A 24,895-nucleotide genomic window follows, 5' to 3' on the forward strand; every position below is an offset into this window, starting at 1 on the left:
TGCCAATAAGTAGAAACTTTCAGAAGAATATGCTACAAACAAAGCACTATTTTCTGCCTCAAGAATTTGCATTCAAAGCCTCTCTTTTGTGGAAGAAATAGAAAACATTGATTTTTTTCCCCCCCCTTTGATCTTCTGAAAAGAGATGTTAGCTGTACCTCCTAAAATGGTGACAAAAATAACCATTTTAATATTAAATGCAAAGAAATTAGTTTTTTTTTTTTTGCTTTCCTTCTTCCTGTCCCCCTTGTAGATAAAGTTCACAGACTAGCTGAGGTCAGATGGGTTTTTTGGAGGTCATCTTATCCAATGCCCCTGGCTCAAGTCGGACCACTTAGAGTCAGTTGCCCAGGAACATCTTTAGACAACTTTTGATATCACCAAGAAAGGAAACTCTACAACTTCTTGGGCAACTTGTGCCAGCACTGTGTCACCTTTATAGTGAAAAACCCACTTCCTGATGTCTGGAGAGAACCTCCTGTGTTTTAGTGTGTGCCCATTGGCTCTGGTCCTGTCACTGAGCACCACTGGAAAAAGCCTGGGTCCACCTTCTTTACACTCCTTTCAGTTGTTTATAGACATTGGTAAGACCACCATGAGTCATCTCCAGGCAGAGCAGTCACTGCTCCCCCAGACTTTTTTCAGGTAAGAGATCATGGAATCATAGAATGGTTTGAGTTGGAAAGGACCTTAAACATCATCTAATTCCAACACCCCCTGCTGTGGACAGGAACACCTTCCACTAGACAAGGTTGCTCAGAGTTCCATACTACCTGGCCTTGAACGCTTCCAGGGATGGAGCTACCACAACCTCTCTGGGAAAATTGTTTCACTGCCTCAGCACCATCCAGTCCCTTGATCATCTTCAGGGGCCTGTGCTAGACTATCTCCAGTATATCCATGTCTCTATGCTGTAATGTAATGTGCCCAGTTCTGGGCACAGTACCCCAGCTAGCCTTACCAATTCTGAGTGGAAAGGATCACCTCCCTTGACCTGCTTCTAAATGCAGTCCAAGAGGTTGTTGCTGCTTATTCCTGTGAGGGCACATTGCTGGTTTGTGTGCAGCTGCTGTCCACCAGGACTTGCAGGTCCTTTCCCGCTGCTTTCCAGATACCTGGGTGGCAGGCAGGGAGTTGTCCTTCTGCAGGTGCAGGACTTCACCCTTCATGCTGAATTTCCTAAGGTTCCTGACAGCCGATTTCAGCGGTCTGTTGAGGTCACTCTGCATGGTGGCAAATTCTCAGGTGTATCAGCCACTCATCTCAGTTTTGCATTACCAGGAAGACTTGCTAAAGGTACATTCTGTCTTGTTACCCAGATCATTAATGAAGGCATTGAGCAGGGTCAAACCCCATATTGACCCCTGGGGTAAACCCCTACTTGCTGCCCTCCAACTAGACAGGTCATCACTCTCTGGGCTCACTGTTCATTAATTTGCCTCACTCTGTTCATTCAGTCCAAACTTCACGAGCTTCTCTGTAAGGATCTTATGGGATCTTACTGATGAGAACCCTGCTGAAGTCTAGGCAGACAACATTTACTAAGCTAGTCCTTTTACCATATAAGGTGAATCCATGCTAACTACTGCTGATGATCTTCTTGTCCTTCACATACCTGGAAACAGTTTTCAGGATCAGTTACTCCATCACCTTCATACAAATTGAGATGAAGTTGACTGGCCCGTAGCTCTGTGTGTCCTCCTCCTGATTTCTGTACATGGGAGTGATGCTTTCCTCAAAACATCAGGCAATTCTCTCAATTGCTGTGAGTATTCAATCAGTATGAGTGGCCTCATAAGGACATCAGCCAACTCTCTCTGGCTCATGAGTGCATCCCATCATGGCCCATGGACTTAGGTAACACCAGTTTGCTTAGGTATTCCCTGGCCTGATCAACTTCCACCAAGGGTGTATCTTCCTTGCCCCAGACCTTCCACCAGTCTTTGGGGTCTGGGATTCCTGAGGTCTCTCTTACTAGTAAATACTAGGCAGACAATTTCAGTATCTCAGCCTTTTCCACATCCTGTGTTCCCTGCCTCATTCAACAGTGGGCTCATGTTGATTTCAGCCATCCTTTGTATTTAAAGAAGTCTACCTTCTTCACTTTGATACCACTTGCTAGTGATTCCATTTTCAATTCCAAATGGACTTTGGCTTTCCTAACCCCATCCCTCCATGCTTGGATATGTCTGTATTCCTCCCTGATTACTTGGTCCCATTTCCACCTTCTGTATACTTCTTTGTGTTAAGTTTTGCCAGTAGCTCCTTGTCTATCAAAGCCAGTCACCAGGAATTTTTGTCTGACTTTCTATTCATTGTGATGAACTAGACTTGAGCTTGGAAGTGACTGTGAATACTAACAAACTTGTTTGGGCCTCCAGTCTGTCCAGAACTCTAACAGGTAGATCTTTGAACAGGCCAGTGTCTTCTCCTGAAGTTCAGGTTGTGAACTTCCTTTTTGCTCTTCTTCCAGCCTTTCTGGATTCCTCTGCCCTTCAGAAATACCTCCCAAGGGACTCTTGTCAACCACTCACCTAAACACGCCAAATTCTGCCCTCTGGAAGTCCAAGGTGACAGTTCTGCTAGCTCTTCTTACTTCAAGAACAGTGAACACTGTAAACATTCATTTTGTGATCGATGTGCTCAAGCCAGCCCCCAACCACCCACCAGTCCTTCTCTGTTCACAAAGAGAAAGTCAAAAAGAGCCTCCCCAGTTGGCTCCCTCACTAACTGTGTCAGCAAGTTCTCTTCAACACACTCTAGGAACCTCCTAGACCATTTCCTCTCTGCTGTGTTGTATTTCCAGCAGACATCTGGTAAGGTGAAGTCCCCCACAAGGAGCAGTGATTCTGACACTTCTCCCAGCTGTTTATGTATTTAATCTGCTTCTCCATCCCAGCTGGGTGGTCTGTAACAGATTCCCATCACAGTATCTGCCTTGATGGCCTTCCATGCTCTTTTAGCCACAAACACTCAACATTAATTGTCACCATCATCAAGCTCCAGAAAGTCTAAACACTCCCAGGCTACCCCACCACTCCTTTCACTCTGATCCTTTCTGAAATGAGTATTCTAGTAAGCATTGCAGTAAAGAGATATATCGATTACAACCAAATGAGAATGTAGTTTTGCATAGGATTCTTCCTTAATTATTTTAAAAAATACTTCAATCTCAACATGCTTATTTTAAATGTATAACCTGGTTTTTAATGAGTTTCTGTGGTTTATGCATAAAAGTTGGCCTAACGAATACTAGTTTTATGAATATTTATGTCAATGGCATGAGGAAAAAGGGTGATTCTAATGAAGTTTAAGTTAATTTTTTTAAGTACATTTGGGAAAGCTCACATCAAGGAGCTTTAGATTCCATCAAAAGTTTATTTTTTATGTAAAACTGCCTGCCACAGAGCCAACACATTACACGTGAGATCAACACCTACCACAAAAAACCATTTTTTCCTGGAAATTCTTCAAATTTGATATGCAAATGTGACTTTTTCAGTGCAGAAAACCACATCTCAACGAGGACATGACAAATTTTGATATGACTCAAAAACACTAAAAGTAGGAAAAAAGATGGGAATACTCACCTACAATAGTAAATTTAAATACTTTAGATGGCAGAGGCCTTCCTGCATAAGTGTCTGCATTACTTTCATTCAACACTACTTGCAGTTTCAAGGAGTAGTTACCAAGTTTCTGAAGATTTTCTAAACAGATATAAAAGTACAATTAGAAAGAAAAAAAATTATAAACAAACTGAAGATATTGAATATGCAACTTACCCATTTTTTTAAACCAGTATGGCCACTTGCCTCCATGCTGACTGATATGAGAAATTATTTCTTTATTCTCAGTAGGTGCTGCAAAACAAACACTTAGCTCATGTATTTAAATTTTAAACCATAATTCTTACTTTTTCAAGCACTGATATCACTTGTTATTAAGTATTACTATCACTTCTGGATCTAAGCAACATCAATTCAGCTTTACAACTAAACACATTGATCACAGCTAAACAAATGAGTTCCCTGTCTAATCCCATTTTAATTAAAACTTGCTAGCCTCAGGCACATTGCACTGAAAGTAGCAGGTTTGTAAAGCTGAATTTTGTTAGCTCTTTGGTTATACGTTCCCTGTAAGTAGAAGCACTCTGCACTCCATGCTTGCAGTGGATCAAACTTACAAATGACTGCAGCAAAATTGCTTAAATGGGAGCAATCATAAAAGTGTGCAGTTGACAGAAAATAAAACTGAAGAAAAAAAAATCCTGTTTTGCTCCAAATTGTTTTATCTGTCTTTATAAACCTCTGCAGAATTAAGACACATACAAAAATAGAACACACTGAAACTCTGATGCAGTTTTTAGTGACTGGTTCTATAACCTAACATAAATACAGAAGTAAGATTTATTGTTGGAAGTGTCAAGAGATATTAATACTTTTTATTTTCTCCCAAAACACGCTTCAGAATATAGAACGTGACTGTAATAAGACTACATAGAAATGCAGCAGAAATACAAATTGTTTATAGCTAAGCAAAACTGTTTCAAGACCCTGTTCTTGCACCAAATGGCATACATAAGATAAAGTAAGAGCTGTCAACGAGACTTTATCATTCTCTTACCCTAATTCAAACCCTAATTTTGAATCAAAGATTGTATAATAAGATTCCCCAGTAACAAATTAGGTTTCTCATAGCTCAGGTCTCTTGGTAGCCCATAGTACAGTTCACCAAGTATTCCACTCTTCAAAAGATGAGAAACTTTTTTTACATTATATTTGCTCTTGGCCTTAGTATCTTGGCCTTAGTATTTCTCTCATTTATACAACTAGAGGTTTGAGTTTTGTTAGGTGTGCTATGCCCAAATCATCACTTATAGGACTTATTCATTGCTCTGCTGAAGAATATGAGGATTACACTACTGATTCTTCAACTGAGTAGAGAAAAAAGCTAACACAGGAAGCAGTAGAAACAGTTAAAAGTACAAATTCCCATCAAGTAATGGGTCAGGAGACATGAAAGGTCTGAAGGTAGACTTTTCAGTGATCCTAGGAACGACGCTGACAAAACAGAACAATAGAAACACCATGTCTCTCTCAAGTCCATACTTCCTGACATCAGGATGCCGTATCTTAATAAGCTTGCAAAACGCTGTTTTGTCACACATGCTAATAGGACTATTTGCTAATCTATATTAAATGAACAGCTTGTGTTCAAGTCCAACCTCTTTATGCCCCAGCACACTATGCTGGGCAATGGTCATGCACAACAGCCAGCTGCCGTAAACAAGTGCCATTAAAATACCATGTGTAGCCTCATGACATGTACGCTGAACTTTAACCAAGATACTTCCATTTGGTTTCCTTGACATCTATCACTACAACAACCTCAGAAAGCAACTCCTAACAGATGAAGGTATTGGATATTCCTATGGCGTATGGAAAGAAAGAAGATTTTAGGTTTCTACAAGTTTCAAATACATTTGACGTGCAGAATTGGAGTTTTCAGAGAATTTAGTGTTCTGTGTTCAAAACAAAACTTGAGTGATTTCAGCTGCCTTGGACAGAATGCAATTCTTAACAATGTGAAGAACCCACAAAATAGAAACCACAAAACAGTAAATCAAAAGAAACTTGATGTTTTAAAGATTCTGAAGCTAATTTATGTTAGATATTAAACAAGTCTGATCCCCACTTTTATGCACTTCATGTAAATTGCTACACTAGTTACAGAAACATTATCCATTTTACCCATGTTGTTATGCAGGTTAAGTAGACAGGCTAGAATTAATAGGCCCTCCTTACTTGTGACAGAAGATGTAATCAAAATACAGCATTAAGACAATACATGGTATTGAGGCAGTTGTCACCTCATGAAAAGTGGCTTTGAAATGCTACATGCACTGATGGAGTATTGTCTGACTACCACATGCATTTATCAAATTCTAATGTGTATTTTAAATACATACATGTATTATACAATGAAATACCTTATTATCATTATGCATTTTAAAAATAATAAAGATACAATTAAATATAATCAAATACTCACAATGCAAAATAACTTTGAGTTCAACAAGAAGTTTCTTTGAACCTCCGTGGCTTGTACCTGGAAGTTTTTGCATTGCTTCTCCTTTTTTATTTAAAATTTCTATTCTTAATGCTCCTGAATTTAAAATGAAAAACAACAGACTTATTTTAAAATATGTTGTGGATTAAAAGTGATCAGAGATTTCTGTACGCATGTCTCTTTAACAAGGGTGCACAAAGTATTATTAAATTGGCATTTAATGTTTTAGTATTTGGAAGAAAAAAATATACCTATTGGTGTACCAGCAAATCTTGTTTCATTTGGTAACAACTCATCTCCTTCAGGCCATGTTACTGATAATTTGTCAGGAAGTCTAACAAAAAAAAAAAAAGGTGAACAATTTTTCAGTCAGTTGAAATAAAGAGCAATTTATCTTCAGTTAAATACACATGAAACTATTTCTGTGGTAGGGAAAGAAAAACCAAATCCCAACCTATTTTCTTCTTGGTTTATATTTTTGGTTCTACTGAAATAGCTGACTGCTTTCCCATTTAGGAATAAAACTGAACTTTGTTTGATTCCTGATGAAATGCAAAAACTATAATTAGGAACTCCACAATTACGTAAACGTTACTTAGTGCTTACCTTGCCATTTCATCCTCTATGTATTTTTTAACAACTTTGTCAGACACTGTTCTGTCAAGTTTTGAGATTGGAATAATTTTTGTTTCAGCATACAATGCCTGTGGTTCCTGAAATAAAAATTCAGTGCAGTTATAAATGGTCAGACTTTATAATAAGTCAGACAAGAAAGACCTCCCAATCAAGGGACTAAACAAGTCAACATAGACATAATACAATATGCTAAAAAATACCTGGTAAAACTACTGTTTTAAAACCACTGTTTTAAAATGTGCTGAAATCACAAGGGTTACAAATGGATGCACAATATACTATTGATGTTAACTGTGATACTTTATTTCATACACAAATCTTAATAAATCAGACTGTTCATAACGAATAATAATTTTAATATACTCACATTAAAGCTCAAGTTGAGTATTTCTAGACTGCTGATTGTAAAAAGTTACATTAAGAGTATTTACTGTTATTTAAAGTAATTTAATCAGGTCAGACAAGGGATTATGTTTAAAGATTTAATATCCACAATAGCTGTGTGAATCCTTTCTGTATTTCTTCTTACCAAAGCAATTTGAACCTCTCCCCCAGTGGCAAATATATCTCCATCATGGTCCCCATACAAGTAAAATTTCTCAATGCTTCCATAGAATATTGGATGAGTCTTAGTAGTTTTCACCTATAAGCAGAAGACACCAATTAATTCATTACTCCTGCATCAAATGCACAGCACCTGCCTTTTATACAGTTCAAGTAACTTACCAGCTGTCCTGTTTTGTATGTTTTTCCATCCCACTCTATTGCAGCATACATTGTCCAAGGGCTCTGCATTCTTTTGGATGATATGTCACTACGTACAGTTATTCCTTTAAAGACTGTGAATTTTATCTGTTTGTCATATTTTTCATGACAGTCTTTGAGCCACAGAGCAAATTCTCTGTCAATTTTCATTCGCTGCTCCTATAAAGAGATTACAAAATTAGTACATATTAACAACATAAAATTTCAATCTGACCACATCAGAAGCCTGAACAATTGTAAGAGTACAGAGATACTGTACTCAAACAAAAAGCCAGAAAGACACACACACACAAAAAGGACAAAAGAACAAACAGAAAAGAATGAAACACAGAAAGAGAAGCAAAGGAAAAAAAAGGATTATTCAGTTTGAAAACTTTAAAAAATTCTAGGAAAGCTACACTTCAAGTAAAAAAAAAAAGTGCTTCCCCCAGCAGTCATATTCCTTTAGGAGGAAGGTCTTTCCACAAAAACTGTCATTAACAACTAAATAAAGTAATTTTTCAAGAAAAGAAAAGGAAAAAATACTGAGTCTTAAGTTTTCAGATTTAAAGACTCAGCTTTACTACTCACTAAAGTAGAGAGACATGAACAAATAACCAGTGAGCAAAGGTTTCTGTATTACATGCACTGAACTTCACCAAGAAGAAACACAACAGAATGCAGTAATTACCTGTCCATTGAAGATTCTTGTAAACAGAGTATTCTTATCCTTTAGCTTCAGCTCCAGATCCATGAAAGTGAGTTTGTTTGTGCTGACCTGGAACTTATCATTGGTAAACAATGCACCAGAAATTCTGTTGTAGCATTCAATTGGTGCCAATCCTCTCTTCTTTGGAGGAGCGCACCAGTCAAAACTTAAAAGGAGAAAGTCATTACAATCCTTTTTTATAAAGAGAGGTTTACACTACAGAAAGAGAGTGTACAAACACATCACCACTTACTCTTCCACAGTTGTGTATGGTATTAATCTTCCATTCCAAAAACACTCAAAAATAGGCCTTTTTCCTCTGGCACCTTTTTCTACTAAAAGACAGTCATCGTCATCATCATCATTTAATCCTTGATTAAAAAAAAAAAAAAAAAGATAGTCTCCTTGAATATATTTCCTTAAAAAACCAAAATAATACCAAAACCCATAGCAATCTTAACGAAGAAGTACTATTGTTATTACATTCAGCACAGTAGCAATGCACATTCTATCAGGCTCATTACATACAATATTACATTTTTTTCTTGTTTTAGAACTACCAAAGCAGAAAAACTAACGAAGGTAAAGAAAAATTCTAAATGGAAGTTAAATATTACCAAATTAAAAAATTTAAAATTTGAGTGTTACTTTTTCCTTAGTTTCAACTGATGTTCTTGTAAGTATCATGAAATCTTGTACCAATTAACTCAAGATTTTGTTAAAAAAAAAAAAAAAGACACAAGTATTTTAAAACCCCTAGCATTTGAAAACTCATAACTGAGTAAAACAAATTTTAAACAAAAGACTTCAGACTACATGTTGTCCTTTGCAGTATTTCGATACTACAATCTCTTGAATCTAACTGCTCCTATTTTATTACTTTGTTGGAGCAAAGATATAGTCAAGAAAGCGTGAAGTTTAACTGGAGTTGAAGTTCCATAAGTTTATAATGAGTTACATAAGAGTTTATAATTTGAAATCAGACGGTGTTATGCCAAAGATCAAGTTTACAGGAATGAGTTACCACAACAGCCAATTCACAGGATCTGTTCATCCAAAAGAATGCGAACTTTTCTGTTCTGTCACAACCTAAATCCGGTAATATTTTGCACTTCAACTTAAAATTGTTCTGGTTTTTATTTCATTAAAATATTTAGAGTAGTAGGACTGTCTATGATAGGACTGACAAGCAGCATCACTTACTTGATGGAAAACATGGATCATCAGGGTATGTTTCTTTATCATAAAGGAAGGGATGGTATCGGATGATGCCTTCAACTATACCTTCTTCTTCAACATGTGCCTTGAACTCAAAACTATCTGCTGCAGTGTTTATATACAATGTCTGCATGTCATCTTTGATCTCCCTCAGATTGATAATCTTTGGTACTTTTCCCTTTTCAAACATTGAAATCTGGGAAAAAGGAAAACAAGTTGATTTCCCTTAGAGCAGAAAACTTACAGTAATAAGCACTTTGACAATTGACAGTTAGCAAAGGAGTTAGTTCCTACACTGCAATGCTAAACAGAATTACTTCAAAAAATTAAACCACATACACATCTTGAGTGCTGTATTTTAAAATGCATGATTACAGAGAAACAGGCACAATATAAAATAAGTTGCCATCAAAGAGGACTTTCGACTAACATGTATAAAATCTCTTACCTGAATATCGATGTTGTTGAAAGGGCTTATTTCTTTTGTTACAGCATTAGCTTCATTTCCTTTTGGTCCATGGATATAATAGTGATAGATATGTCTGAAATACATTTCAGAAAAAAACCAAACCAGCAAGTGAAATTTAAAAATTGCACATAATTCTAAAAAATTTCCAAATAAGCTTATATTTTTATTAAAAAATAACTGGTTTGTTCCACTGTTATAAATCAACTCCTTGACAACATATATCTGGTACAGAAGATTTAATAAAGGGAGTGATTCCTTTTCATTCCTCTCATCTCTGTCATGCACAATTACACTAGGAACAATTTTTTTAGCAAAATAATTGGAAACACATTTGAAAAAAAAAAGAGTAAGGGAAAAAATACAATTGTTACATGGCTACAGATCCTTTACATCAAAGGGTAAACTAAAAAAACTACTGTAAATTGTTCTACACTCTGGAAATCAGAAAGAACTAAAGCCACAAATCTTTCCACACTTGGTCTCTGATACCAGTTTCATATCCATTTTCTAACAGTAATAGAAATATGTAACAATCAATCACTATCTTTACATTATTTACACAAATTTGAATATAGGTAGGAGTCATGGATGTGACCTGCATAATAGAAATTATTTTTCAGCTGTAAACATTGCTTTCTAACTATCATTTTTCCTCATTTAAGAAGTTACAAAAAATCCACATGGTCAAATAATTTCACAGAGATATGCAATCTCAGAAAACAGAGGAACTTAACTTCATTTACTTCAACTTTTCAGCAAGATAGCTAGTTCTTCCAACTTCAAGGACTGAATCCTTAAACCTCTGGGGGATGGTTTGGAGAAAAATGAGATTGTACGAGACAAGGGGACCGAATGCATGAGTAAAGTCAAATGCACTTGCAAGTTTATAGCTGCTTTGCTCTTGACCTCCACTGCACTAAGTGTTCCCCAAAGAGAAATCCTGGTTCCCAGAAAAAAGCACCTCCTGGTCTCATTGCTCAGGATTTTATGGTATGTCCAAATTGCTTAGTATTTTGTGAGCATTTATTCCAGACTTCAAAAGGCAGTCTTCCGGCCTTAAGACATTGCTACTTTAGGGGTTCATCTCCACTTCAAAGCATCCAAAATGACAAGGGCTGTGCTGCAGTGTATTAAAATGAAATGAAACTGGTATCGTGCACGTGTGGCAGAAGGGGAAAAGAGCCATTACAGCTGAAACAGTGACACAGGACTATGTAGCACTGGAAGGCTAAATGAGTGGTTTTACTGTAACAGCTACAGGGCATATATCTGAATAATTGCACCTGGGCTCCATCTCAAACAGAAGCAGCTCTTTCACTTCAAGAGATGGTTGGAAATAACTAACACACATTTAAGTGTGAGCGTTCACTTGATGAGCACCTAGATGTACCCTTTATTTTCATGAGGTTAAAAATGGTTCCAGTAACAAGTTTTTATGTGCAACACTGAATGACATTTCACATAGTAATATATTACCTAATTCTTATATTAATCCTCTTTTTAAGTACACCTTTTATTATCAGATTGTAAGTATCACAAAAATAAAATCATAGATTGAAAACAAAGTTCTGTAGTTTGCCAGATTTCAAAATCAGTCTACAACTTTGTATTTCAGTTTACATTCACAGATGGATCCTTTATCTTAACAGGTAAGCCCAAACTATTCACAGGTATCTCCAGGCTCTGCGGGCCCACTGATGACATTATTACAGTACAGACCAGAGAGTGTCATATATCCTTCTTCCTCAAACCATGATGAAGAGCAGTACTTTCTTTTATTGTTGTTTAAAAAAGTCAACCAAGTAAAAGATCCCCCTAAAACTGTAAATACAAAGCTAGGTACCAAGGCTAGGAGCACAGCTGTGAGCAAAGTAACTGATGAAGTTATTAGTAACTAGATAAACAACTTCTACCATTAGTAACACACCATTAAATGAATAGGCTACTAAAAATTACAGTGGATAATTATGTATCAATCATCAAGTCACATCTTTGGTTGGGGGTGCCCCATTCAATTGTGTTTGCTTCTGTAAAATTGGTTAGACAGGGAGGCTAATTGTAGTATCAACAGCCTTAAAAGGAATAAGGCCAATATCAAAGTACAAAAACGAAGCAGTTCATAATTGACTTTGTCAGTAGCCCACTTTTAAATAAAATCTTTTAAATCACCACTTACGCCAGCTGCCTTGTCCAAAGATGAAAGTAGTTTTTCAAGTATTGCATGTGATCTGGTTGTACACCTGTAATGATAACTGCTGTGAAACTCTCTTTATCCCTTTCTTCTAATATTAGATTATGAAGAAATCTTTCATCATCACTTGTGATGTGAGTAGAATCAGATGGCTACAAAAAGAGTAAAATAATAAGAGCAGGGATGTAAACTGAATTTCTGAACTCCCATCAACTTGAAAGGGATTAAAAATCATAACAGAAAAGTAATACAAAACACATGATGCTAAGTATCACAAAGGATTAAAGCTTAAAATAAAAGTTTCCAAATTAAAGTCAACAAGCTGAGAATGTGACATCACTAATGTTTATTTTCAACTCACTTTCATCACAGCACTTAAAGTGTGCAGTCTAGAAATGGATTTAATCGTGTTGAATGCAGCACTGTGTGACATCCATGTTCTCATCCATCAAGTGGAAGCATTAAGTGTGCAAGACATTAAGTCCTCTTTAAGAAAACAAAGCCAAAAAAATTATTGGCTTTTAAAGGGATAGGCTGCTTTCTATAGTAGAAAGTCAAGTGGAAGAAACACTTTTGCTGTAAAAGAAAAAATGGTGAATCCTCAGTTCCAGATGAAATGTTGAGTAGTCTAACAGAGAGAGAGATTCCTGATTCCAGAAACTACTGATTGTATTTTCCTGAATGGATGCACTTTACTCTTTCGACAGTTTTCTGAAGTGCAGGGGGACACTGTGGTTGATGTCATGCTTCACACTGGACCAGTGAGTAATCCCTTACATTGGCACATCCAGAAAAAAGCCTATTTTTAAAACAAAGATTAAGATCTTTCTAGTGAATGCAAACAATTGCTACAGCTGGGAAGATATGTTGTTGTAAATGCATCTACATGCCTTATTTTGCAGGAAAGCAGACTAACCCCACATTACTACGGCAGGAAAGGAGACATGTCCTACCTAACCATAGTTATGTGAAATAGTTAAGGGTCTTCTATCAAGACTTACTTTCCCCAGGGAATCAAAGAGCTCTCCTTAGCTAAGAGGATAATTAAACAATTTTTGAGACTTTTCATCAAAAAAGACTGTATCTCTTTTTCCTGTCCACAGCATAGCCTGGACTATTCTATATTAGTGATAGGATTGGTCATAATAAAGAAAAGCCAGAGCTGCTTGGTCTTCATCTCCATGTGATCTGACAAACCTAGAAGCTGCACAAGTGCCACTTTGTACAGCATGGAAGAAATTTACAGACTGAAAGAGCCTCCAAAATATAATTCCCAAATTATCTGATTGCCTTCCCGCTACATATGACAAACTACCATAGTACCTCCCCCTACATTACTACCCTCTATCTCAACTAAAAAAGTACTATTTACTTCTTTGCAATATTCAATGGTCCAGAGAAATGACTGCAGTGAAGACAGGTGCCTATTACCCATCAAGGAAAGATGACCAGCAGGGATACCATTAATACCACTTCTCTTCAGTGTTATGGCCTTGTTCTAAAGTCCCTTTTGTTTCATATTAATTACATCTTGATTTCTTCGCAAAACTAACTTCCTTCACCAACTGAATGGCTCAAAGGCTCAATTATTCTTCTCACACTAGTAATCCATTTACAATTTCTACCTCTGCCACAGTAGTCTCATGCTGATGTATGTGCCATGCAGACCATTTTTCAAGTCATTAGCAATATGAATTCACACATTTTATTTCACACCAATATAATGAACTGGCCTAGATATTTCAATGATTTGCAAAAAAAATTTCTAAACCTGAGTTTTAGGAATCTTTTAGGGGAACCTCTATTTTCTTCACACTTCACTTTTCAGATCATCTCCTCCCTCTTGGATAGGTACAAGTTATCTTTTAATCCTAAACAGAACTTTACTTGCATTTTTAACAGCGTCAATTTAATACAATTTTATATTATTACCACTTTTCAAACAGCTGATTGCACCACCTTCTTGAACTCTTTAGTGGTACCTATGCATCTCATTCAGCTACTTTCTTCCAACTTATGCCTGCCCGTTTGTCTTCTACTTTATATCATCCAACCTTTCTCTTTAATATCAAGTAGGGATGGAAAGCACTTGTACCCCTTACAATAAAGCAGATTTAGTCAGTTTTTATTTTCTGTTTCTATTTTTTGAGTCTGATATTGGAGAGAGAATAAAAAAAAAACTCTGGCAATTCATTCTTTGTTGCAACTCACTGTAGTTATGATATTTTATGAAAAATTCTTTTTTAGGATTTTTCCCCTCCCGAGAAGCTGAGGAGCCTCAGGAGAGAAATGTAAACAATAACTATCTGCTGTTGTGGAATGCAACAGGTGCATCTTCGATTGGTCCATGTGGATTGTTTTCAATTGATGACCAATCACAGCCACCTGTGCCAAGGCTGTGAGCAGTCACAGGATTTTGATATGCATTCTATTCTATTCTTGTTCTTTGTAGCCTTCTGATTATTCTTTTCTCTCTGTTCTTTTAGTATAGTTTTAATGTAGTATTTTAGTATAATATATAACATAAGATAATAAATCAACCTTCTGAAATGGAATCAAACCTCGTGTCTCCACACATAGAGCGTTCACCTCAACAACTCACTGACCCAGAACTGGAATGATAAAAACTTTATTTACCTATTGTTCCTTTCTCATCCATATGAAACACCAAGAACACTGATATAGCCCACCAGATATGGGCTCAAGGTCTGACTACCTTGTCATACACACCATCCATTTTTCCTCCCATCTGCACCCTTAGCTAAATCTTTGCCTCTCCCTCCTTGCCCAAAAATGTCCAAAGAACAGTTCTTTTCAGTCTTCCTCCTTATCTTACAGCTTTTTTACTTCGTTCTTCATTAAAAGCATCAGGACTGCTGAGTTTAGTTTTTAGTTAAACAGTTCATTTATTTTACAACATTATGAATATTTATAACTCCAACACGTTTTGTTGGTCTGGCTGGACTTTTCTCCCATATGCAGATTAGTCTTACATATTTCTAAACAAATACAATTTGGTTCCCTAAGTTATTCCTTACTGCTTCAGAGAAAATTCATTTTTGTTTCATACACAAAAACATTTGCTGTGCTTAGAAAAGTATTTTTAAGTATTTTTCTTAATCTGACATGTAAAACTGTAAAGCATTTCTGTCATTTAACCTTAACTGAAAAGAGGAAAAAGCATCACATAAAAATAAGGCATAAATTGTCTCTAGTGTCTTCAAGTTCTTCGTTACTTCCTTTTACACTACAGGGTGCAAGTGATTCAATAAGATGAAGATATCCCCAGATAAGTATTACAGGAATTATACAATTAAATCACATTAACCTGGGAAAGGCTTTCAATTATAAATGTGAGAATCTTAAGGCTATTTACCTTTCTGTTTCGAATGAATCCTGTATATATTGCTTCTTTGTTTTTCTCCTTCTTTTCAAAATCCTCTTTAGAAAGGACAAGTTCATGAACATCCTGAGATGCTGCAGGCTTGCTTATCATCTGATTTTGTGAAAGAAACAGCATTTAAAACCAAAAAAAGACTTAAAATTAACATAATAAAATACTTTTATGCTGTGATTAAAAGTTAGGAAGTAACAATCTGATTGCGTGCAAATGTTCTAAAATAAAATTAAAGTCAGACATTGACTTACTCTGGCAGACTGTCCCACGAAGAACACTGCTTGCTTGCCTCCAACTCCAAAATATGAGATATCACTATTTAAACTACGAGGCACTGGCAAAGGGCGTACATATCCTGAATGATCACTAAGAATAAGAGTGTCTTTAATAACTTTTTTCAAGACAAAAGTAATTTAAAAACCCAAAGATACTTCTGATCTAAAGCTTCCATTAAATTCCTCCTCCTGGCATTTTGTTTAAAAATCCTTCATTTTATACCTTTTAAAACTGCAAGATTAAAAATATGTGCCTGAAATTCCTGATGCACTCTTTTTAAAAGGATGACAACAGAGTAAGTATTTTCCTAAGTCATTTTATAAAACATTTCTGCCCCTCCTCGCAAATCAAATCTTATGAAATGAAAGTGTCTTAAAAAGCAAGCCTGATCTTTCTGAGAGCATCCTTTCATAAGAACACTTTTAAGTCAAAGTGGGAAATAATGCCAAGCAACTATTAAATGCAGACTTGGAAAGATAACGCATGCGATCAATATGAAATTCCATGTTGTTTAAGTCACTTTGAACAGCCTTATCTAGTTTAGAAAAACATTTATTTTTAAATCACAGCAGTCCCAAATGAAAATAAGATGTAGATGGTATCCTACAAAAATTTAGACCTCTGTTTCCATTAAGTGGTAGTAATCCACAGTTTAAATCTGCATTTTAGGAATACTATACATTTCGTTACTAAACTCATCCACAGCAATTTCAAAAAGTAGTGAATTTCTTTACAAATGACCCAGAATCACTTTTTATGCCCTTATCTCCAGATGTTTGGAAGACGCTGACTTTCTATTTGGAAATGTTTTCAATTCCCCCAGCTATATTATCACTTCCCACAGCCCTATTACTTTTTACACTACCTGTTCATATGACAAAGTAGTTACGACTGAGACTGTAATTACCATCTCCACATCTAGAATCCTAGGCCTAAGGTATTTAAAATGTGACCGAAGCTCAAAAACTGTACATAACTGATTTTGTGGAATTTTATACACTAGGATTGAGCCTGGCTGTGCAGGCAGAACACCTCTTGAGAACAGATTCAAAACCATGAAGTTAATTCATATAAGTAACAAAACCCACTACAGAACCTCCACTTTCTTCTTTAAATGCAAAACATTTATTTTGTGTAGCCTGCATCATAAAATAGACATCTTAATTGCAATTTATATCATATTATATAGAATTAAAATTTAAATTAAAAAAAGAAAATTTGAACTAAAACATATATCTGTTTATCTGTTATTGCCGTACCTTAAAAGATATTGAATGTATCATTTAATGCACTACTGAAAGGTTTTCAGGTGATGAACACGGTACAAAAATTCCCTGCAGGACATAGCATGTCCTTAACTGTATGCAGGCAAGCAAAAGACAGTTTAGAAAAGGCCTGAAGAATAAAAAAGTATTCAGTGTGTCACAGTAGCAGAAGAGCAGTTTTGTGTCATAAAGCTTCTCTATTGCCTACTTAGAAAAAAGTACGGGTCTATTTATGTAATCACAAAATTATGAGGCTTAGCTAAGTGTTGGTATACAGCTACGCCTTAAAAGCATATTTTGTGGACCTCTGCAGAGCTTGCTAATTGTTGTAGAAATATTTAGAATTTGCTAACCTTTCAAAGTCACCTTGTCTTGTGAACTTTGACAATCTATACACAGCCCAGTTGTTAAGCTGTTTAGAAGTCATTCCACTTCCATTATCAATCACAGCAACAGCTGGTTTTCCTTGGGAATCATCAAACAACTGTTTTGGGGAAAGACAAACAGCACAAATCAACAAGGAACAACAGGAAAAAAAGGATAATGCAAACTACATCTGAAAACATGAAAGTATTTTTATCTTACCAATTTTATCTGTATACTCCGAATGCCAGTATTTTGAGATGTAGCTGACAGAGAATTGTCAATCAATTCAGCAAGGGCAAATGCTAAAGAAATTGAAGAAAAATAACCCTATTAGTGCTCAGAAACAGACACCCACTTATAGTAGTTTCTTTCAAGCAATTAGGAAAACACATTACCTAAACACAGACAAGACCTAAGCCCTGTCAGAAAAATCAAAATTGCATAACATCTTGTTTAAAAAATAAATAGCTTTTGTACATATACTTTATGATTTGTTTCATCACTGAATCTCTCACATCTCTTAATGGTAAGGTCACAATTATTAGAAACAGCAATGATAAACTAACCATCTCCTTACCAAAAGACAGATTTGTCCCTTTCATGATTAGAAATTAATTTTTATAATTCATATGCGAGTCAAAAGTACATACAAATGGACTTTGACTTGTTAAAATATTGAGGGAAAAATTAATTAACTGAAGAAACCCAAATCTGAAATCTGAAAATTTCGTGAAACATCTAAAATGTTAATTGTTTATAAAAAACATAAAAGAAAATTGTAGAAATGGTTGAAGGATTTCAGTGAATGGTAAATACAACCAAATTTCTGTCAGATCCATGGCAATACACTGCAGAAATAGGCAAACTGTTTGCACAAATGTATTGTTTCTAACCATTAATGCCTGGAGAACTCACCTCATTAAAGTAAAACTACCTAACTTTACTGGAAAATTGCATTTAATTGGAAAAAAATACATCAAATTCAGATTAATTCAATCTGATCGACCGGCTTTAGTGAACAGACATTTCCTTTCAGTCTCTCTAAAAAGAAAACCTTATTTCCTACAATTTGCAGAGTTCTACAAATTTTCTTCAATTTGCAGAATGCTACAGTGCAATTTACACTCGCCACACACTTCAGACACGTAAAAGAAAACCCTTGAGTATTAGTGTAACACAGCAACACTGAAGCACATGGCATTTTCCCTCAAGTTGTTACTGAAGTATAAAAACAGTTATGCACTTTTTTGCAATTTTCTTCATTACAAACAGAGTAGCTAAGCATCAGTTATGTGACCCATATTTACTATTCCATATCAAAGAACAATGGTCCTTCATCAACACTCAAAATTGGTCAGGTATTGGTTTAGTACTTCAGTCTTCTCCATGTCAGCTGCCCCTAGACCCCCTCACCTCACATTTCATTTATTTAGGGCACAACTTTTTTTGTCATCCTTTTCTAATGTATCTGTAAAACCCTTATTATTCCTCCTCACATCCCTTGCTAATTTTGCTCCAGCATTCCCAGGCAATATCCCTGTATTATTCTCTAGCTTGCTTGCTAGTTATTGTTGCTATATTGTTCTCTAGCTTGCTTCCACCAGCTGTGCAACTCCCTCTTGTGTTTTAGTTTGACCAGGAAGTCTTTACTCAGCCCATGCTATTCTCCTGCCTTCTACACCCGATTTCTTCCACATAGAAATCAATTGTTCTTGTGCTTTAAAAAGTTAAGTGCATGCATTTAAGTAACTGCATGCACTCTACTCCTCTATCCCCAAGGGTGTTTCCCGGCGACCCATGCACCACACCCTTTAACAACTGAAAGGTCTTTTGCTAAGGTTTAGAGTCCTTACAGCACTTTACACTTGTCTATTTAATTGAATTACACCAGGGTGTGGTCGTTGCAGACCAAGCCCAGCTTGGCCTTTCCAGTCAGCTTCTGTGTTAGAAAGTAACAGGTCCACTAATGGCTGCTGGCAGGAAAAAAGCACAGATCTCCACAGAATGCTCACTCTGTGTGGCCTTACACAGCAATTCCTGTGCACAGGGATAGATGTACCACTGACTCAACAGTATCACCAAACCCAAACCAATACAGTGCCTATCCTGGAGCATGGAACAAATGACGTGCACAAAGAGGAAAGACTGGTCCTTAAAAATAACAGCTGCTATTTATAAACATTTTATATTCTTAAAACATCAGGAATGGTATCATGCTTGATTCTTGATTTTTTTTTGCTTTTTTTCTCCTGTGTAATTTTGAACCTGCTGTACCTATTAAGTACATAGTACTTAGAAGGTAATCACAGACACATACAGAATTTTCAGAGAACTCATAAACAGGAAGTAATTTATTCAATAAAACAATACAAAATGCTGGTTATATATTTCATGCACCACTTCGATAAAAACTACTTAAAACAACATCTTTTTAAAGAAATGCTTGCACTTTTTGGTAAGTTAAGCCCTGTAGCACCCTAGACGGGAGGGCACACAACATTCTATAGTAGCTCACACAAAAACTGGTCACGAAATTCAAAGAGTCTACAGTTTAGTACAGGTGACAAAAGCCTGATAACACAAATGCTGACCTGTCTGAATGACATGCACAAGATTATTCAGGCTGAAGTTATTTTACTTCTAAAATACTCAAACTTCTTGAACAAGTATTTGAGAAGGTACCTCTATAAATCTGGATTCTTAGGTGGCTACTTTTAATAATTTTTAAAAGAAAAATTTGTATAAAGAACACAGCTAATTTTTCTTTTACAGTTAAGATTAATTTTTTTAGCAGCTATAATTTTAAGTTGAATTGCTCATAACTATGTTATATTCATATAAACATCATTTACAAAAGATTACTTTTGCAGGTACTTACGCAAAGGATTTTGGCCCTCGCTGGCATAGTACTCGTACATTCCACTTTTGACAAGTGTGTCGTAGTGGGGCAGAAAGTCGATTCGTTCCTTGGTTGCCAAAAGCAACATTTGATCAACTGACTGTAGCAGATATAAAGTAACTCCATCGTGAACAAGCTCGCCTGCAGTGAAGATGAAACAAAGTACTTTCAAGGGCACTGCATCAGGCAACTTCTGCTCTCAAAGCAATTACGGGCTTAGCCGTGTAATCTGTGTATTGTCCTAGGCGCTGCCCACTCGGCATTTAACAACATTTAAATTAATATATTTTCACATTTCCAAGCTTTATAATGCAAATTTTCCCAGGCAACAGCTATGTACATATAACTTTTTCCTATCATTTACAGACTTTGTGACAGGAGATACGTAGTATAATTGTCATCATACAAACACATCAAAAACACATTTGTGAAAGTAATTTTAAAACAATTTTTGGCAAACTATTACAGGATTTGTACTTTCAGTTAATTACTTTATGTCATAGAGCACAAACAGTTATCATGTGGCCTTTATGATCAAGATAAGAAATAACTGTAATTATTTTGCCATCTAAGATACTTACTGAAGTTATCTTCTGTAATTTCCTTCCTATTTGTTGTGGTGATAACAAAGGTGTCATCAGAAGGTATGCCAAATGCCTATAAAAATTGAAAGTTATTTAGTTACGATAACTAAGTAGTCCAAAAACTATTCAGATACATTAAAACAAAAAAAAAGGCACAGTCTATTTACTTTGTCACAAGCTACTGATGAGTAATCACATAATCGCTTAGAACACAGTTGAATTTAGGATCACTTATTTTCTCAATTTAGCCAAAGCTGTCCATACTTTTACCTGCATAAAATAAAATATGCTCTAGTGAGCAACAGGAATTTTAAGGAGGAAGAACTGTCTTACAGATAAGCCCCCTTGAGGGCAGAGGAATGAGACTGTGGAACTACAGCAATAGTTATGACCTAGAGGGTGTCCCATATTTAAATGCACTCTTGAGACACCAAACCAACCTAATATTTCTTAGCATTGGATATTAAAGTCTTTGTTCTTCAATTATATCATACATCTAAAAAAAAAATAAAGACTTCTTTCAGAAAAATTCTTTACTGTTAAAACACTTTTCTGAACCTAAACAATCTTTGCCACTTTGATGCCTTCTTTTGAACGTGTTTACTGTCGCTTTAGACTTTCTATCCTGCTTTCTACATGCATTTAAATGCTTCTACTTTTACTTTCATTTTTGCTCCCTGATGCTCTTTCCCAAAATAATAAAATTACTATCTGTACCTTCTCCTGCCTTTCCAGTCTTTGAAACTCAAGTAAAAGACAATCCTAGTCTCATCAAACTCCATCAACCCCATCAGTCTTGCAGTGACAACTCAGGTACTTTATGCACTTTTAGCCAGATTCTCCCCTGAAGAAAGTTCTAGCATTATCTGCAGCAGCTTGCCCTCATAATTTCCCACATCTCTTTCCATCCCTATTACTCAGACTCATGAAAATATTTTTGAACACTACTTATGGTTTCATTAAGAGCCTACTTTCCATATTTCAGTTACTTTCTCCCTGTGACCACATTAAAGATACAGTTATTATCCATCACCAAAACTACAAAAAATGTTGAATTTCTCATAGTACTTGGTGCAAGTGAAACAAAGGCAGATGACACAGAGACTGATATTCAGAACTTAAGAACCTGGACTAATACTTTTTAATTCTTCTCAATTCAGATCACTTCAATTCTACCTCTCACTTTACATAAATTTCCACATAGCAAATCTGTACAGGAACAACTACAAAATTGCTCAGAGCAAGAAAAATAAGCATTAAAATATATGGATTTTAGAAAGCTAACATCCTCCTGTGCCATTCAAGGTCAGTGGTTAATATAGAGTAACTAGAGTTTTACATTTGAAAGCACAGACAAGCGTCTTTCCCTCCAGCTATAACTACAGCTTCCTTGTTTTCTCAGTCTCCCAAAGGCTCTTCTGCTCTCACACCCTTATGAAGGGCGCAGTATTTACTTTAAGGCAGCAAGAAATTATGATCAGCTAGTGCATGTACAAGACAGCAGCCTGCTATGGAAGCAGGGGCAGCCTCATCCTTCTGGTCCTCTCCCCCATTCCACAGGAGAGACTCAACTAAACCAAACCAAACAGCCTGGCAGGCTATGCTTCAATTTCCTGGGTGAACCCAGCATTTCAGTGTCCACTGGCATCAGGTCCTTTCCACTTCACAAGCTGCTAAGTTGGTACACAGACCAAGTTCGGCAGTCTGGACTGCAGATTACTGTTTTTTCTTGCTCATGCCACGGTTTAACAGGCCATATCCTTTGTAAACTTTGGGGATTACTCAGTTTGAATGCTTCATTTCTATATAAGACTTATTTGTTTTACTTCCTCCCTCCCTCTATCCTACATTCTTGGTTACCCTAGTCCCTGTCTCCTCCCACTATGCCAGGTAGCAGTGATGCAGCTGCACAGTATGTGGATCTGATTTCCAGAACGAGAAGCTGCTGGTCATTCCTGAGTTAAAGTGAACCTACTGGGCAATTAACTGGTACAGTTGGTGATTTTCATTCAGTTCTGACAGACAGTGATTGGTCAAATGTTCAATTTCTCAGTAAGATTTGTACATGTAAGAGATATCATGATATCTTTTGTTGGTAAGAAGTTCAGGTTTCACTGCCATTTCTTTTCCAGCCCAGCATGGTGCCCTTTTCCAAATAAGTACTGAGGACGCTCACAACTCAACTTAATAAGATTTATGAGACAACCCAGAAACACATTCATATGATAAATCTGTGAGTTATTCTATGATAATCCAGACACACAACCATGATGAAGCTTTTATTGTCACCAAAATCTTCAAGAGTACAATCACTATGCTCACAAATGCCTCTGCATACTCACAGTGAAAACACAGTGAATGTTTGGAGGTTACTGCGTTCAAACAACTAAGTGAAAGCTTTCATCTTTTTGTATACAAAAGAAGAGATGTTGGGGAAAAAAACAGATACAAACTTCAAATAAATCCAGAAGCTAGAAAAGGCAGACGTGTGAAAAGGCAAGGATCCCTACACTGTTGGTTACATATTGCTACATGCAAACGCAATAGTTAAAGTGCTACAAAGATGAACGGTTATATGCATAGAGAAGAGGAAAAATTACACCAAAAGGCTGAAAAGTATAGATTATGTCAACAAACCAAAATTTTAATATTCTGGGAAAACAACCATAGCTGTTGACTGAAAACCAAATTAGCTGCCAAACCACACTTGGAAGTATGCTGAGTGTATGCTGCCAGGCTTTGATGTCAGAGAGCTGTAGGGGTGACCAGTGTGAGAAGAGGCAATCAATTGCCCTGAGACAGCCATAGCCAGTTCCAGATAGCTCTCAAAGCCATGGAGCACTCCTCACCCAAATTTACACCAGAAGGGCACATGGTGCTTCTGCTCTAACTTATCAGGGAAGAAATAGAAGAGACAAATGGGAAGCAACAGAGGAAATGCATCACGAAACATTGCCAGGGACAGATCCATTGAAAGTATGTTCTCCACACCAGCGCACGGAGGGTCCCAAAGGTGCTGAGGCCCATGGAGGATCCATGTCAGAGCACAGAATTTCCTCTCTGTCCTCCTACTCCCATGGAGCTGAGACCTATGGCAATTCATCATAGCAGGAAAACAAACAGTAAGAGCAGCAGAATAAAGCTGATGTCTCACACCACCTGTTACCTAACCAAAGGAATTGGGATTGACCATGAGATGTGCATTGGGGGAACACGAATAAATTAGACTAGGAATGGGAAAAGAATGGTGTATGACAGAAGATGAGTTTGGAAAAGGGGAAGGAAATTCACCACTTCTCTAAGTGATTAATTTTCCCCACAATCAATCATTAGATGTTTGTGTTAACAGGCAACAAGTTAAATTTAAAAAACCCAAAACCCCTGAGTTTAACCTGTTTTGCACACAGCAGGATATCAGTACTTAAACCCATGGAATGATACATAAGCAAAAAAGCTGCCTGTACAAACAGGAAAAATGTCTTCCTTGTAACTGGATGATCAGTCTGGAGCACCACCTATATTTCATGATAAATAAAGTTAATAGCTCTCAGTTTGCTGGTAGATGTTTATGACATGAAATTAATATAATGCTAAAGGAGTTTGAGACAACGTCACACGCCCAAGAAGCTTTCAGCAGAGCACTTTACAGGTATGACACAAAGTGTGAATGAACTGTGGTATCTTTAACTTTTAAATGTCAATCAAGAAGCAAGGTTCAGTTTATGTACGAGCTTCAGTCACAGGTTTTCTTTATAAACTAAAAAAAAAACCCGACAAACCTCAAAACAAAACACAACCCCTCAAATCCAGATAACTCCTCAGCAGCTTATACTTCTTCAAACAGGCCTCTGTTTCTTTTCTCTTTCACATATGAGCACAAAAGCTCAAAAGTTTTACTGCTACTTGATCTACACATGCACAGCAAGTCTTACCTGCCTACTGAGCCAACTAAAACACTCAGCATGAAGTCAACATAGATTTTGCCTCTAGATTTACTATCTGCCTTGGAAAAGGTGTTCAAAGAGCAAATATTTAACTTTGTGTGTGTACCACCACAGCTTGCAGTCAC

The 24,895-nt window shown here is 36.5% G+C and overlaps 1 protein-coding gene across 2 annotated transcripts in view; it reads right to left on the bottom strand.

The window, feature by feature from the left end:
• Positions 1–24,895, bottom strand: part of SMCHD1 (structural maintenance of chromosomes flexible hinge domain containing 1) — a 69,622-nt gene that overhangs the window by 37,255 nt on the left and 7,472 nt on the right. The window contains exons 2-19 of one of the 2 annotated variants that reach the window (XM_041477752.1): positions 20,824–20,899; positions 20,222–20,383; positions 17,563–17,645; positions 17,331–17,461; positions 15,688–15,802; positions 15,416–15,535; positions 12,025–12,191; positions 9,828–9,921; positions 9,365–9,575; positions 8,415–8,532; positions 8,144–8,327; positions 7,435–7,632; positions 7,238–7,351; positions 6,679–6,785; positions 6,324–6,406; positions 6,055–6,168; positions 3,786–3,863; positions 3,591–3,710 (exon numbers count right to left, since the gene is read on the bottom strand). In XM_041477752.1, the coding sequence (XP_041333686.1) occupies positions 3,591–3,710; positions 3,786–3,863; positions 6,055–6,168; positions 6,324–6,406; positions 6,679–6,785; positions 7,238–7,351; positions 7,435–7,632; positions 8,144–8,327; positions 8,415–8,532; positions 9,365–9,575; positions 9,828–9,921; positions 12,025–12,191; positions 15,416–15,535; positions 15,688–15,802; positions 17,331–17,461; positions 17,563–17,645; positions 20,222–20,383; positions 20,824–20,899 (2,275 nt within the window). Of the gene's footprint in view, positions 1–3,590; positions 3,711–3,785; positions 3,864–6,054; positions 6,169–6,323; positions 6,407–6,678; positions 6,786–7,237; positions 7,352–7,434; positions 7,633–8,143; positions 8,328–8,414; positions 8,533–9,364; positions 9,576–9,827; positions 9,922–12,024; positions 12,192–15,415; positions 15,536–15,687; positions 15,803–17,330; positions 17,462–17,562; positions 17,646–20,221; positions 20,384–20,823; positions 20,900–24,895 lie in introns of those variants that run through there. The other variant, XM_041477753.1, reaches the window with a different exon arrangement.

The sequence above is a fragment of the Pyrgilauda ruficollis genome, unplaced genomic scaffold (genome assembly GCF_017590135.1).
Source record: "Pyrgilauda ruficollis isolate IOZ18807 unplaced genomic scaffold, ASM1759013v1 scaffold41, whole genome shotgun sequence".
NCBI lineage: Eukaryota > Metazoa > Chordata > Aves > Passeriformes > Passeridae > Pyrgilauda > Pyrgilauda ruficollis.